This window comes from Choristoneura fumiferana, chromosome 13, assembly GCF_025370935.1.
Source record: "Choristoneura fumiferana chromosome 13, NRCan_CFum_1, whole genome shotgun sequence".
NCBI classification, from domain to species: domain Eukaryota; kingdom Metazoa; phylum Arthropoda; class Insecta; order Lepidoptera; family Tortricidae; genus Choristoneura; species Choristoneura fumiferana.
The window spans coordinates 8,804,882-8,819,231 of NC_133484.1; the positions used below are offsets into that span (position 1 = coordinate 8,804,882).

The following is a 14,350-nucleotide window of genomic DNA, read 5'->3' on the forward strand; positions in this document are numbered from 1 at the left end:
TGACCAATACGTGCATTTTGTCATTAAATTTACCGTCAATCAATTAAAAAATCTAACGGAGAATTAAAGACCGAACAGAATGATAATAATACTCTGTTAGGTACGGTACGGCGGTAGGTGTACGGTTTATGTCGAATTAAAAACATTGAGAAAACAGCCAAATATGACTGTATTGAAAAGAATTCATATTTAATTGTGTATTTATTTATTTCGGGGATCTCGGGGATGGCTCTAACTATTTCAATGAAATTTGCTATGGGGATTTACGAGGGTGAACACAGGTTGAACAATACCAGCCAACAACACCAGAACTATTTCTGGCGATAACGAAAGCTGGCGAAAGCGATACAGAAAACAGGTACACAGAGAAAAACTACAAGGTAAACAATAGGCGGCCTTATCGCTTAAGAGCGATCTCTTCCAGGCAACCTTTTTACAGAAAGAAGTAAGAACTAGATTACAGCAGTTGGTGCATTAGCAGTAGTTCGGAATATCAGAACACAACGAAAATACATCTACACACACATATACATAAGCAACCGTATGTATAATACACGTTTAAAATAAATATAAGCAAAGGGAAAAGCTGCAAAACATAATAAAGCATGATAACGGAGTTTTTTACCAGACGACAGATAGTGCTCCTTAAACATAGATTTAAAGAGTGGCATAGATTTCGCGCGTCGTAAGTCGATCGGTAAGCAATTCCACAGCCGAATAGCCTGGACAGTAAAAGAATAGACATAGAATTTTGGGTTAGAAAAGAGGCACGGTAATGAGAAAGTTCTGAGAGCATCGAATAGAAATCTACGTCCATAAGTAGTCTCTAAGTAGAAAAATTGATCTAGCTCTTTCTTATCTCTGGGAAAACACGTTTTTCTGAGTTTTAGTCCGAGTGAAGCTCCCCCGGCCCGGCCCTTCGGCGGCGGCCGGGGGGTTAGGTACTGAGTATGTTAAAACATACTTTTCATTTATCGTTTTGATAAATAGAAATAATCTATCCAATTCAATTCTCTTTGTCTAAGCAGACCAACTCGTTGACATTCCGGTGCGACTGTGAACAGTACGCTTTATTCTTGTTGGCAACACAACAATTATGCTCGTGCCAATGTCAAGTTTTTTTTTTGTTTCTGGACTTGGCTCGGAAAAAGAATCACACTGATTCTTGGTCCGAGGGACTTGGGCTTTAGTGTTGCCCTTAGCAATGTCAAGTTAGTAGTCAAGTCAAGAGACGATGAGATGGACATTGACCTATACACCTATGGACTGGAAATACCTACAAAATACGCGTACATACCTAACCATGGCGCATAAAATGGCGCTCAAGAGTTCTGATATCGATTTCAAAACCAAAGTATTTGATATCGATATTCAAATTATTAGCGGCTAATACTTTGAGCAGCAATGGTATCAATATTTTGTTTCTTTTTGGAAAAATCAGTTTGAAATTCACTTTGGTCATAAGATCATGAGATCTTGTGGAATGTCCGCCCGGATTACTACCATCATCTTGCTCGCTAATCCTGCCGTGAAGCAGCAATGCTTGCACTGTTGCGTTTCGGCGTGGAGAGTAAGACAGCTGGTGAAATTACTGACATCCCACCTTAGGCCTCTAGGCTGGCGACGCGTCTGCATTACCCCTGGTGTTGCAGATGTTTATGGGCGGTGGTGATCTCATACTATCAGGAGACCCACTTGCTCGTTTGCCAACCAGTCGAATAAAAAAAAAGGAGATTGGTAATAAAACATTCGTTTGGAAATCATAAGGGGTAGAGGTATCTAGAAATCAGTAGTTACTGCAATACTGATGATAAAAAGAAAAAAATTATATGTGCAACTATTTACTGGAAAAATAATCAAAAAAAATTAGGTTTATTAATTACTTTGCAAAGTCTTTTAACAGGTTAGAAAAAATAACAGCAAATAAAAAAAAATAGTACGGCCACAATAATCACAAGAAAAAAAATTATTGCGAGTGAAAAGCACCTGCCACAAATGTCTTCGAAGACGTAGAAATTAACAAAATGATGTTTAACGGTATGACATCCTACGGCGATTTAAAGGAGATGATCAAAATTTACGAAATGTTTAAAAACAAAACGGTACCTACGCATTCGCAGCACGGTGAGATTAGAAAAAGCCGGCCTAAGAAACCAGTTTCCCCGGACTACAGCAAGAAGTACTACAGCTGTGAAGAAAAAAAATCATGTGTCCAATATGTGCCCGAACATAGAAGAAGGTACGAAATGTTTGCAATTTAACCAATTCGGGCACATATCGGCGCGTTGTACGTGTTCGTTAACATCGAACGAAACAGCTGACGGGGAGCATAATGGCGGCGTGGGCGGAAGGACGACGACGACCATGATCGTGCAGTAGAAACTCTCGGTCACACTCAGATGAATGAGCGGAAAGAAGAATGTCTTCGGAACGTGGTGACCGGGAACGACATAGATATTCATCGTTTGTATTAAAGTATGAATAAATATTATTACTAAGGCTACTGATAACTAATACAATACAAGTGGATAAACATGTAACCGAACATGCAAAAGAAAGCTAGGCTTGTTTCAGAGACTTGCACGAATTAAGTAAGTCGCGCGTTTACCTTGTGCTGATTAAATTAAGCAACAACAACATTTTAAATGCCCTTTATTTGTAAAAGAACGAAAATAATACAAGATTTTTTAAATTTACATAAATCACCAACTATCTCATGTTACAAATATCGAATATATCGAATCTGATAATGTCTAAAATTCTGTTGAACTGCGACTCTTCATAATGCAACAAACAGATGTCCAGTTTCTTATGCCGTGGATTTTATTATCTGCGCCTATGGGGTGGAACTACTTCCGCCGTATTACATAATTTTTAGGGAACCTGTAAAATTAGAACAGCCATTAGTCAAAAACCATGGACAAAATATACAGTTATTTCAGTTCTACTTAATGTCGATATTCAGCTCAACACTAAAGAAGATTGTCAATTTTACCAAATTCAATGGAACCAAAAATACAATGTTAAATGGTGAAAAATCTGCATAACTGATGGAATGATAAAAGCTTAAGAAAATTAATTATCATTATGTAAATATTACCATGAAATGACACTATTTGATGAAATAACGGCAACTAACCTATGAAGAGTCAAAAACGGTTGATTTCTCGTTTTCCGAGAAGAACACTGTTCTATGGAACACAAAGGCATATTGCGTTTGAATCACTTGATGTACACAATACGAAACCAAATTGAAAAGTATTTTTATAACACTGAAAATCACCAAAAACTCCGTAGTATTAGTTAACTTGACAGCTCACGTACCACAAAGCATCTGGCGCATAAGATGGCGGATGGCACGATGAAACGTCAATTGCTCGTACTTAATGACAAACCATTAGCGAGTATAGAATAAACAAATGTCATAACATCTTTGTTTTTTATATGTCAAAACACCTTAGAAAGAAAGAGATAATACGTGTTTTTTTTATTTCTACATCGACTACACATATTTGCATAACAAAATGTATCTATAGTAGAATGGGGCCTCTCCATATGTTTACTTGCTCTGAGCAACCAAGTGTCACCCGATATGAGATGAGATGAAAATTGAAATGTCAGATTGTAGTACGGGCTGCAAAAGTTTCGTTAATTTTGTTTAATTTTTTATCCTTTGTCTGATTTATATTTTTGCTTGTAGGGTAGAACACTTAAAACTATTTTACTGGTTAAGCCAGTTAAATAGTAATTTAGTAATAGCTGAAGGAAGGAAGCTAAATCACTATGGATGAAAAATTTAAAGGTTCTTGCCCAAACTGTTGTCAACATTTTGCATTGACATGTAAGTATATTATGCATTGCATTGTCCGATAGGGTCACTGGAGCTTAGTTCCAAAAATTAAATTGAAATTGTATTTTATTTTGTTCTATATCTGTGATTATTTTCAGCCTTGTCACCAGAAGAGAATATAAATATTCCTGTATTTTTAAAATGCGGACACTTTATGTGCGAAACATGTGTTCGGAAGATTTTAATAGTTGGAGAACATATTTCATGCCAAGTATGCCAAAAAGTAATGGATATCATGGATGCCGAGAAGCTGCTGCAGGACAAAATAAAATTCTACAATATTTTTCCTGTAAACGTTCACATGCTTGGTGAACTTGCGTTGGAATGTATTATGGTAACAAAATATCTTGTTGATTCAACAGAAAAGTTCTGATAGCATGATTCATTCATTGTCAAGTTCCAATGACCTACTTGTTTTGTTGCTCACATTCCTTGTGTAGGTATTCTTATACCTGTATGTAAAGAAGCTTATCTGGTTTTAAACTTACACAACTTACATATACAACCTTGAATCTATATTATACTAGTCACACGCAAACCTTAGGGCTAGCAGTTGAATTGATATTCCAGCATTTTACAAAAAATCTTGTAGAAACCCCCAAAAAAGAAATTATAAATTTCACAACCATTACGTAAAAAAACAACTTTGCCTAATTAATTTTGTCTCTATTTGTGTAGCAGTTGTAATTTTTGTTTGAACACAGTACTTTGTTTTTGAACATAGTTTGAATTTTTGCTTCCACTATAGAAAGTATATCATTGTCCCTTTCTTCACCAATATGTGAGACACATAAGCAACAATTACAGTAAATACTTTTAATTGTCGCTTTTGTAAGTTTCTCTTTAGTGGCGCTTATAACATGAATAGAATATCTCTTTTAATATGTAAAATATCACTGTACAGATGTAAGTAGTGCATGTTACGCTTCATTTACCACCCTTCACCGCTCAACTGTTCCCACTAGAGATGAGCTGCGCAAGGATAGGTAAATGAAGCATTTCTATTGGTTCATGAAAAACACATTCCTCGCACATCTTTGGTGGAAACACAGCCTTCTTGTATTAAATAAGTGACTTTGTATTAGCCTTTTCAAATCCATTAAAATAAAACTTATCTTATTTAGGGGCTGTTTCACCAACTGGCGGTTAGGTGTGATGCCGTCTCTATTTGTTTTGTTCGAATAGACGGAGACGGCATCACATTTAACCATTGGTTAACACTAATCAATGGATGGTGAAACAGCCCCTAGTGTCCAATGTCAAAACTAAAAATGTATGGCTGTACAGTACGATTAATTCGAGTTAATACTTGACAGATGGGCGTGCCTTTAGTCAATTTTCAACTTTGACGTCATACAAATAAAGACAATCACATTTACAGATTATCTAAAAATTATTTAATTTGTATGACGTCAAAATTTAAAATTGACTGAAGGCACGCCCATCTGTCAAGTGTTAACTCCAAGTAATCGTACTGTACAATGCATACTGAAGCTAATTTAAAAAGCATGTTAAAGATGAACCTTTCTTTACCATTACGTACACTTGAACCAACTGAATCGTGACCCACTGTGGAACCTTTGCATAGAAAAAGTCATAGTGACATTGCATTGCTTGACAAGAGAATTTATTATAACTTTTTTGTGAGAACGTTCTATGGTGGGTCAGGAATCAAATGGTTTGACTGTACCTACTACATCTGTAGGTAGTTAGCTCATTACAAACTAAGTAAACTTTTACAGGGAAAGACAGAGAAAACAAAGACTATTAAAGAAGATTATTTTATTGATGTGCATGCTATCCTTGCTAGCTCTGAGCAAACTCAAGGTAAATTTCTAAAGACCATTTCTTTTACTTATTCCATAATTATGCATAGGTATATTATTTTTAATGACAATGTTTCTGTAAAGTACCTACATGTTAATGCCATTCTTCAAATGTTATTTCTTTCGCAGGCCAATGCTTAGAATGCCAGATTCAAACAACAAAATTATGCCAGCAATGTAACACCATTATTTGCCAGGAGTGCTTCGACAAGTCCCATAAAAGCTTTGTTGTGTTTAAAACTCATGTTCTAAAAGAAATTCAAGCACAAAAGATACCCAATAACTGTTTGATTCATATTGGGAAATCTCTTGATTACTATTGCAGGGATTGCAAGAAATCGGTTTGCTTGGACTGTCTGATGATTGGCTCTGAAAAGTCATGCAAGAGGCATGATATTGTACTTATTACTGAAATGGCAAGTTTTTATTTCCAACATGAGAAGCATCTGTAATATTATAGTAACATACAGTCGACAATTTGATTTCCAGGCCATCATGGAACTATATTACTACAATAAAATGTTTGGGTTGCAATGATCATTATAGTTGTAATGTAACATAACCATGACAACTGCAGCCATTTACCAATCAGAGTTTGGTCACAATGGCATAGTAAAAGAGAACAAAGTAGGTTCACTACGAACAAAAGTACATCGCGCGGCTTAAATGTGTGCGCGCCGGTTGGCGCCGGTACGCACGCACCCGCCGCACGCACACACTGATAATTTAAGGAGGATTAAGTTTTCTTTAGTAAAGGCTGCGCTGTCGGCGGTGCCGTACCCACGTTTCGATTTTAGCTCGCTCGTCTTACGCTCGCTTTGCGAGATGATCACCTTTTACGTTCGCGTACTAATACTTACGTATTTTTTGTATTAGGTATAGTTGTAAATTAGTAGTATGTAAGTGTAGTGTGATAGTTTTGTGCAAGGACACAAAAAAATAATAGATACCTACCTACCTATACACAATATAGTTATCGTAGTATGTGCACAGTCGCCATCATAACTTCGGTGAATTTATAAATAATATTTTTAAATTTAGTGTACTAATAATAATAAAGCGGCAAAAAATCTGGTTTCTCTAGATATTAGACAATTTTAAGTTAACTTTCATACTTAAATTATTTGCAGGTAGGTAATTAATGAATCTAAAATAGACATCGACAACCCTAAGCGTCCGCGCCGGAGTAGGTAGTTAATTCTCCTAAAGGGTCGGTCCTATACTTGTTCTCTTTTACTATGACAATGGTGACCAGGGGGTCCTCGCCATAACAATGTTCTACCAATTTCTTGGTAACGCGCCAAAGTGAAGGCCAATAATTTTCTTAGAATGCTCTTATGACTATTGCCTCTGTCGTTGATGAAAAACTGATATGTATCCGGGTGTCATGGTTTTGTTAAAACCATACATTGGCTGGTGAATTTGGGATGCATGCATGTCGAGACTTATTACCTGTTGAATTTACTTGTCCTATTGTGACAAGGTTCCATTGTGGCCCAGAAATAAAATCAGTTTCTTTACCTAACAAATATGTACCTATGCTGTTTGCTGACTTCATGTTACACATCTAAATGCTTTGTTCACTAAAGTATACCTACATAATAGAGTCTAACACATTGTATTGACTACAAGGAGCAACATTGTTTTACCACAATCAGTAATCTTGAGCATGTTAGTATAATAAAGTTTTCTATTGCAGAATGCAGAATTTTTAGATGATTTACGTGAAGTATCAGTTCAAGTTGATACTATTTTCCGTAGGCTGACAAAAACGGCGGTTGTAAGTAAAAACTTGAATTTCCACTCTATGTATAGATTAGCTTTTACCGCGGCTTCGCACGCGTAAACTAAAACTCGGTGTAGTTGCAATTGAAATTTTCGGGATTTTTACAAAATTTCTTGGAAATTTCACAAATTTATATCGTGGTCTTCATTGACGTTGTTTGTGAATAACTGTACAAATTCAAGACTCTAAACCCAGTGCTAAATTTCAAAATGTTTCCCGATCTAAATCAAATTCATATCATTATTCTAAATAGGCCGCAATGGCACTTTACACGTAATTTTTTTAAATACCGGCACTTTCGGAAAGACCATCATTGCCAAGAAGAATGCGCCGCAAGAAGCTTGGCAGAAAGTCATTTTTCAAATAAATAAGTACAAATAAAATACTTAAAAACTACAGTAAGTATACAATTAAAGAAAAATTACAAAAATAAACAATAATACACGGATGTATGGGGTCCCTTAGTTACAAAACTATCCCGTGAAATATCGGGATAAAAAGTAGCGTATGTGTTATTCCAGACGTCCGGCTACCTACATACCAAATTTCATGCCTCTAAGCCCAGCGGTTGTTATTTCGAGATTTTATCCCTATCCCGTGGAATATCGGAATAAAAAGTAGCCTATGTGTAATTCCAGAGGTCCAGCTACCTACATACCAAATTTCAGGCTCTAAGCCAGTGGTTTTATTTCGAGATTTTATTCCTAGTTATCCCGTACGAATATCGGGTAAAAAGTCACTTAAGTGTTATTCCAGATGTCCAGTTACCTACATACCAATTTTCATGACTCTAAGCCCACGTTATTATTTCGAGATTTTATCCCTATCCCGTGGGAATATCGAATAAAAAGTAGCCTATGTGTTATTCCAGAGGTCCAGCTAGGTACATACTAAATTTCATGGTCAAAGCCCAGCGGTTGTTATTTCAAGATTTTATCCCTAGTATCCGTGGGAATATCGGGTCAAAAAAGTCACTTATGTTTTATTCCAGACGTCCAACTACCTATACCAAATTTCATGACTCTAAGCCTAGCGGTTATTTCGAGATTTATCCCTATCCCGTGGAATATCGGGATAAAAGTATCCTATGTTTAATCCAGGTTATAAACTAACTTTCTGCCAAATTTCATCCAAATCCTCCAGCCGTTTAAGCGTGAAAAAGTAACAAACATACTCACTCACTCACTCACTCACTCACTCACAAACTTTCACATTTATAATATTAGTAGGATTATGAAATAAGGGTAGAACCAAAAAAAAACTCAGGTGTTTTTGTTTTTATTTAAGATGTAAGTATTATGTAAAATATAAATGTATGTGGGATTCATCACAGAGCCCGTGTTGCCTAGCGCGCGGGCGCTAGCTATCGCATTCGCCATCTCTTTCTACCCTCATTTTATTGTGCGAGACACAGACCTTATATGATATAAGTTATATCGAGATATAAAATCTGTGGTGCGACAAAATAAACTTGTGAAAACGATTGTTTCCAATTAAGTACTTAGGACAATAAATCCTCTTATTATAGTATTTTTTCTGTTAATCATTTAATGATGAAAGTATTTTCCAGGACATTGGGTATCTACTTCAGAAGGTAGAAACTGAGAAACCTGCATCACCTGATCTGGAACAGGTCACAATAACAATTGAACAGCACTTTTCTAAACTGAGTGCTGAGATCCTGACCCATAAGAGAGAAGTCCTCGGTATAATTGAAAAGTTAAAAGATATTGAGAAAGATTCGCTTGTGAAAGCTAAACATGACGTTGCTAAAGCTATCAAGGACTCCAACAATGTAATGAGCTCATTAAAAACTGCTTTAAGCTGTCAAGAAAATACTTTGGTAATGTCTAAATTATATGTATAGGTAGTACCACCAGAGATGTAGGCAGTGCCACCAGAGTTGAGGTCATGCACACAAGAACATGTAATGAAAGCGGGATTTTGACATTCACTCATTCATTGCATATTCATTCTCTTTTTATGAAATCTGTTCTTCATGTAGCTGTGTGTGTAATCATTCACTTCAACTCTCGTGGCACTACCTTTTATTCTGTAGGTAGCAATACAACACTTAGGTACATACATTTAATTAATATTTGTTTATGAACACTAAAGTAGGTACAAGAGAAAACCAAAGTCCATGCACGATATTTTTTAATTGGTGATCAGGAGTTGAACAATACTTTTGCCAAAATTCAACCCAATAGGTGAGGTCTCACACATTTGTCATGCAGTTTTTTTTAAATTAAAATTTATAATATTGTTAAAGTTATAATAGCCACTGTATGTAATAATATGGTACAGTGGGGGTAAGAAAACCTTTGTCAGTTATTAAATTGATTTCTTTACAAAGTCATAGACTCTTAGTACGTTTTGAAACCAAAGTACTAAGTAGACAAGCGCATATCAAATTATACTTACTTGTCATGATAACTAAGGTCAAAATAGTACACCTCTAACATATATCTAGTTTCATATCAATACAAAACCTTTTTTAATAAACAACTTCGTAAAAGTTTCAATCAAAAAATGTTCTATTTAATTATCAGTGTTTGTCAGTGCCAATGCCAAGGTGTAGTGGTAGGGTTGGTATGGTCACCTGATTATGTTTAGCAGGTTGACAGGTTGACGCAGTATGTCCTACTCAATCGTTAAAGCAGATTATCGCTCATACTGAGCAAAGGGTGACGAACCTTTTTTTACTCCGATGTACATAATATTTTCTTAACTGTGACTGTGGTTTCTGCTGCTGTGTTAATTTTATACGTACGCAAATTAATTCAAATATTTAAAATGATTTTTGTTTGCAGGTTAATGTATCAACACTTCTCAATGATGCTAAAAATATATTGACAAAGCCTTGGTATTTAAGCAGGGATGAATCAAACAAGCTCCCATTGAAGTATAACATTTTTATTTAAAATTATACTCATTTCAAACGTACTTATACTGAACTTACGAGGCTAATAAATATTTGACATTTAGGGGCTGTTTCACCATCTATTGATTAGTGTTAAGTGACGGTTAAATGTGATGCCGTCTCTATTTGTTTTGTTGGAATAGACGGAGACGGCATCACATTTAACCGTCACTTAACACTAATCAATGGATGGTGAAACAGCCCCTTAGTAATTTAAATTTAAATACATCCCAATCATTTTTATACACAAGATTTGCATTCACAAAATATTATATCTGAATCATTCATGCACAAATTTAGTCACACAGTGTAAACCAGACATGCTCAATACCATATACAACTATTAAATTACTTTCAGGGTGACAGTAAACGACGACTTGTGCATGCTCATAAGCGATTACATTCAACTAGAGGGTAATGCAAAGGCTCAATATAAACTGCGAGCTTCCCATGAGTTAGGCGGGTATATACCACCCCCTCCACTCTCCCCGGTCTTCCCTCCACTGTTACTAAAAGGTAAGACACTGCCACTCTGAAATGGAGATGTGTGTCATCTTTGTCTGTGACAACAAAAATAACAAAGCTGGTGACCCACGTCTTTTTTTATGGTATAGGGGGAAAACGAGCAGGCGGATCGCCTGATGGTAAGCGATTACCGTCTCCCATAGACACCTGCAACACCAGAAGAGTCACAAGTGCGTTGCCGGCCTTTAAGATAGGAGTACGCTCTTTTCTTGAAAACTTGAAGGTCCGGGAATACCGCAGGCGATAGTTCATTCCAGTCTTGGTCTTAAGTAGGTACTACATCTGTTAAAAAAGGCAGGCCTCAAGAGGGTAAAATGTATGTCGTTGTCTAGCACCCATAGTACAAGCTTTGCTTAGTTTGATGATGATGATGATGTGATCCTGTTATCCCTTGCTTAGTTTGGGGGTAGGTCAATTAGTGTAATTTGTCCCCAGAGAATTATTATAGATATTATTATAGGTGACCACTGTACGGCGAGCGTCTTAGCCGCGCAATTAATGGACTTAGAGATGGGACTACATTGTGATGTGTTTTTGCAGATGCCGGAAACAAGAATATAGAAACAACACGATATGGAATACCAGAATATGAACCAGAATTTACCATCGTTAATGGTACCAATGAAATTCTGCAAGCACTTAGTAAGTTGTACAGATTTTTATTAATGAGATAAACACACATACGACCCGTCACTACTACGCGTGACCGGCGCGTGGCGAACTTTATCTGTTCATTGAGCATGCGGCCACTCTAGTTTCTCGAAACTTACAGTTCTATATATACATAAGCGCATATTTGTCTCTTAAATGTAAAAGCGCCAACAGCGTCTCACAGAGAATACAATACAAATATTCTTTATTGCACACCACAAATCAGTACAAAAAATCTATATATACACATAAATTCATTGTGTACAAAATAGGCTTTAATAGAGACCCTCATTGGAACGAGAAATTGAAACAAAACACTAATGCTCATATTATGCTTTAAGAAATGGACACGGGTGACCACGTTCGGCGAACGTCTCAGCCGCGCAATGAATGGACTTAGAGATGGGTAAATGCGGATCTGAATATTCCAAAGAGTCAGATCCGAAAAGCTAATCCGAATCTCTTATCGGCTCCTTACAAATCTTATCGACTCCGAAAAGTTACTAACTCCGACCAACCTATTGGATCGTGTGGCTCGCAATTGACATTTTTTTATACTTCGAAGTTCGAACTTCGTATCCTAGAGAGCGGATTTGAAGTAGCGATTACAAGTTTAATATGGATAAGACTAGTACAATATATAAGTATTTATTTTTATCATAAAGGTGCGTAATAAATAGGATCTATTATGTTTGAAATGTATAAAACTCGATATCTAACAACAAGATATCTAATAAATAATTCTATGTATCTATATATCTAAACAATCGCACTAGTCATATCCATATTAAACTTGTAATCGCTACTTCAAATCCGCTCTCTATTCGTATCATGCCCTGCTCACGCTAATAGTACCTATTCAACAGTAGTGTAAAAGGGACGATAGGTTACGTGGGCCAATCAACTTTTTTACCCACACTAATCTGTCCGCGAATGTCTCAGCGAAATCTAAGCTTATTTTGGCATATGCTAGTGATTAAGATTTTCGGATTCCCCGACCAAGAATACGCGCGATCGGCGGCGCAGCGTGACTTGACGCAAAATCAAAGCCGGAAATTGCGAAATATTAAGATCTGTAAGATAAAGAGAAAACTAAAAAAAACTATTCTGCCTACCCCACACCTATCGACGCGGAAACCCATAGCCCATTAAAAAAACTCCTTATATCCACGCAATAAGAGCGAAAAAGACGTCGATTGGTTCGACGGCGCGAAACGACGTGTAATGACGGGAAATGTAATCATAATAGTTTTTTTTTTACATGAAACTGACTGTGATTGATGTATCTCACCTATATAATGCAAGATGGCAAAGGTGTATCTCACTGGTTCAAACAGCCTATTCACTCTAGCCTGGCCCTAGATTGTATTATCCGGAAATACAGACGTGGTACGAGTACAGTGCATGGTACGAAACGGAATGCCGAGGTTGCTGGTTCAAGTGTGGCTGCTTGATTTGCTTTGACTACTTACATGACAGTGAACTGAAACAATTACTTTGCTCACCCACGACCACATGGTAGCCACACTTATGCAAGAAATGTGTGTTCATGCAGTTCTTCCACCTCCACACTGTAAGAACACACACAAATCACACAAACTCATCTATTACCACCGCTCTTAGACTTACTCTTTAGAGTCTAACATCTAGTAGCATGGTGAACGGTTGTGTTGCTCTGAAGATGTGCTCTGGTTGAGTTAGAAACGTGTCAGTGTAGTGTGGTGGTGGAAGTGGGTTTGTGTGTGCTTACAGTGTGGAGTGGAAGAACTGCATGAAAACACATTTCTTGCATAAGCGTATAAGGCCACGGGTGAGCAAAGGTATCGTTTCAGTTCATTGATATGGATCTCCGCAAAGTAACGCCTGATTCAATAAGTTAAATGACAGTGAGTTGAAAAGTTGCGCTGCCAGAAGTGGGTGTTTCCGATGTTATTGGTCGTTAGGGCTTTTGAGCATCTTAATATCGTCACTACTTAAAAAAAACTCTTACCTCAAAATAGATAATAATTCTGAGTGAACTTAACGAACATTATGTCAAGGTTCAATTTGTTGACATATTGATTTTAGATACGAGATTTTTTCAAAGTAGTGACGATATTTTCCATACATTTTCACTGCTCGTTACGTTAGACATACCAAATCAATTTCATATGCCCTCGTCAATGTAATTTCTACATTATAGTTCTTTTGCAGATGCCACGAACAAAAATGGTGAAACAGCTAACGTAAGACCGCCAGATGCTAAAGAAATACCAAAATGCGGTCCTGAAATTATCCTTAATGGTGCCAATGACGATCAACAAACACCTGGTTAGTTTTTTGGCATTTTTCCTAGCTTTAATTCAACTTGCAATATTCATTTGTTTATAAGTCGTGGTTTCAAAATTGGCAAACCATTTCTCCAGCACTTTCTGGTGTCTGAAAGTTCTTGACAGACAGACGGACAACAAAGTGTTTTAAACTTTCGTGATTCTCACTCATAGTCAAAATACCATATACCGTGGTCACAACTGTAACGTTACCGAAACATCGAGGTAAATATAACTTGTGTAAAAATAGCGTGATAAGTCCCGTATATGGTATTTTGACTATGGACAACAAAGTGATCCTATAAGAGTCTCCTTTTTTTTTTAGGTACGGAACCCGCGCTCTCGCCACAAAAAATATAGTGTTTTTTTTAGAAATAATCATAAAATCATGAATCACATCCTACAGGAATTCTTGCTGATAATAGGTACAGCCTGTGTAATCACCCTTTGGTTTCAGTTCCTGAATGCCAAAAGCCCGTT

The 14,350-nt window shown here is 36.7% G+C and overlaps 1 protein-coding gene across 1 annotated transcript in view; it reads left to right on the top strand.

Annotated features, from left to right (window-relative positions):
* The first annotated feature begins 3,626 nt into the window (after positions 1 to 3,626).
* LOC141434479 (uncharacterized) overlaps positions 3,627 to 14,350 on the top strand; it is an 11,427-nt gene continuing 703 nt past the window's right edge. Inside the window, exons 1-11 of the mRNA XM_074096899.1 lie at positions 3,627 to 3,841; positions 3,949 to 4,184; positions 5,593 to 5,677; positions 5,806 to 6,092; positions 7,376 to 7,456; positions 9,033 to 9,305; positions 10,276 to 10,367; positions 10,744 to 10,901; positions 11,451 to 11,552; positions 13,755 to 13,871; positions 14,328 to 14,347. Coding sequence (XP_073953000.1) covers positions 3,784 to 3,841; positions 3,949 to 4,184; positions 5,593 to 5,677; positions 5,806 to 6,092; positions 7,376 to 7,456; positions 9,033 to 9,305; positions 10,276 to 10,367; positions 10,744 to 10,901; positions 11,451 to 11,552; positions 13,755 to 13,871; positions 14,328 to 14,347 — 1,509 coding nt within the window. The 5' untranslated portion in view covers positions 3,627 to 3,783. The remainder of the gene's footprint in view (positions 3,842 to 3,948; positions 4,185 to 5,592; positions 5,678 to 5,805; positions 6,093 to 7,375; positions 7,457 to 9,032; positions 9,306 to 10,275; positions 10,368 to 10,743; positions 10,902 to 11,450; positions 11,553 to 13,754; positions 13,872 to 14,327; positions 14,348 to 14,350) is intronic.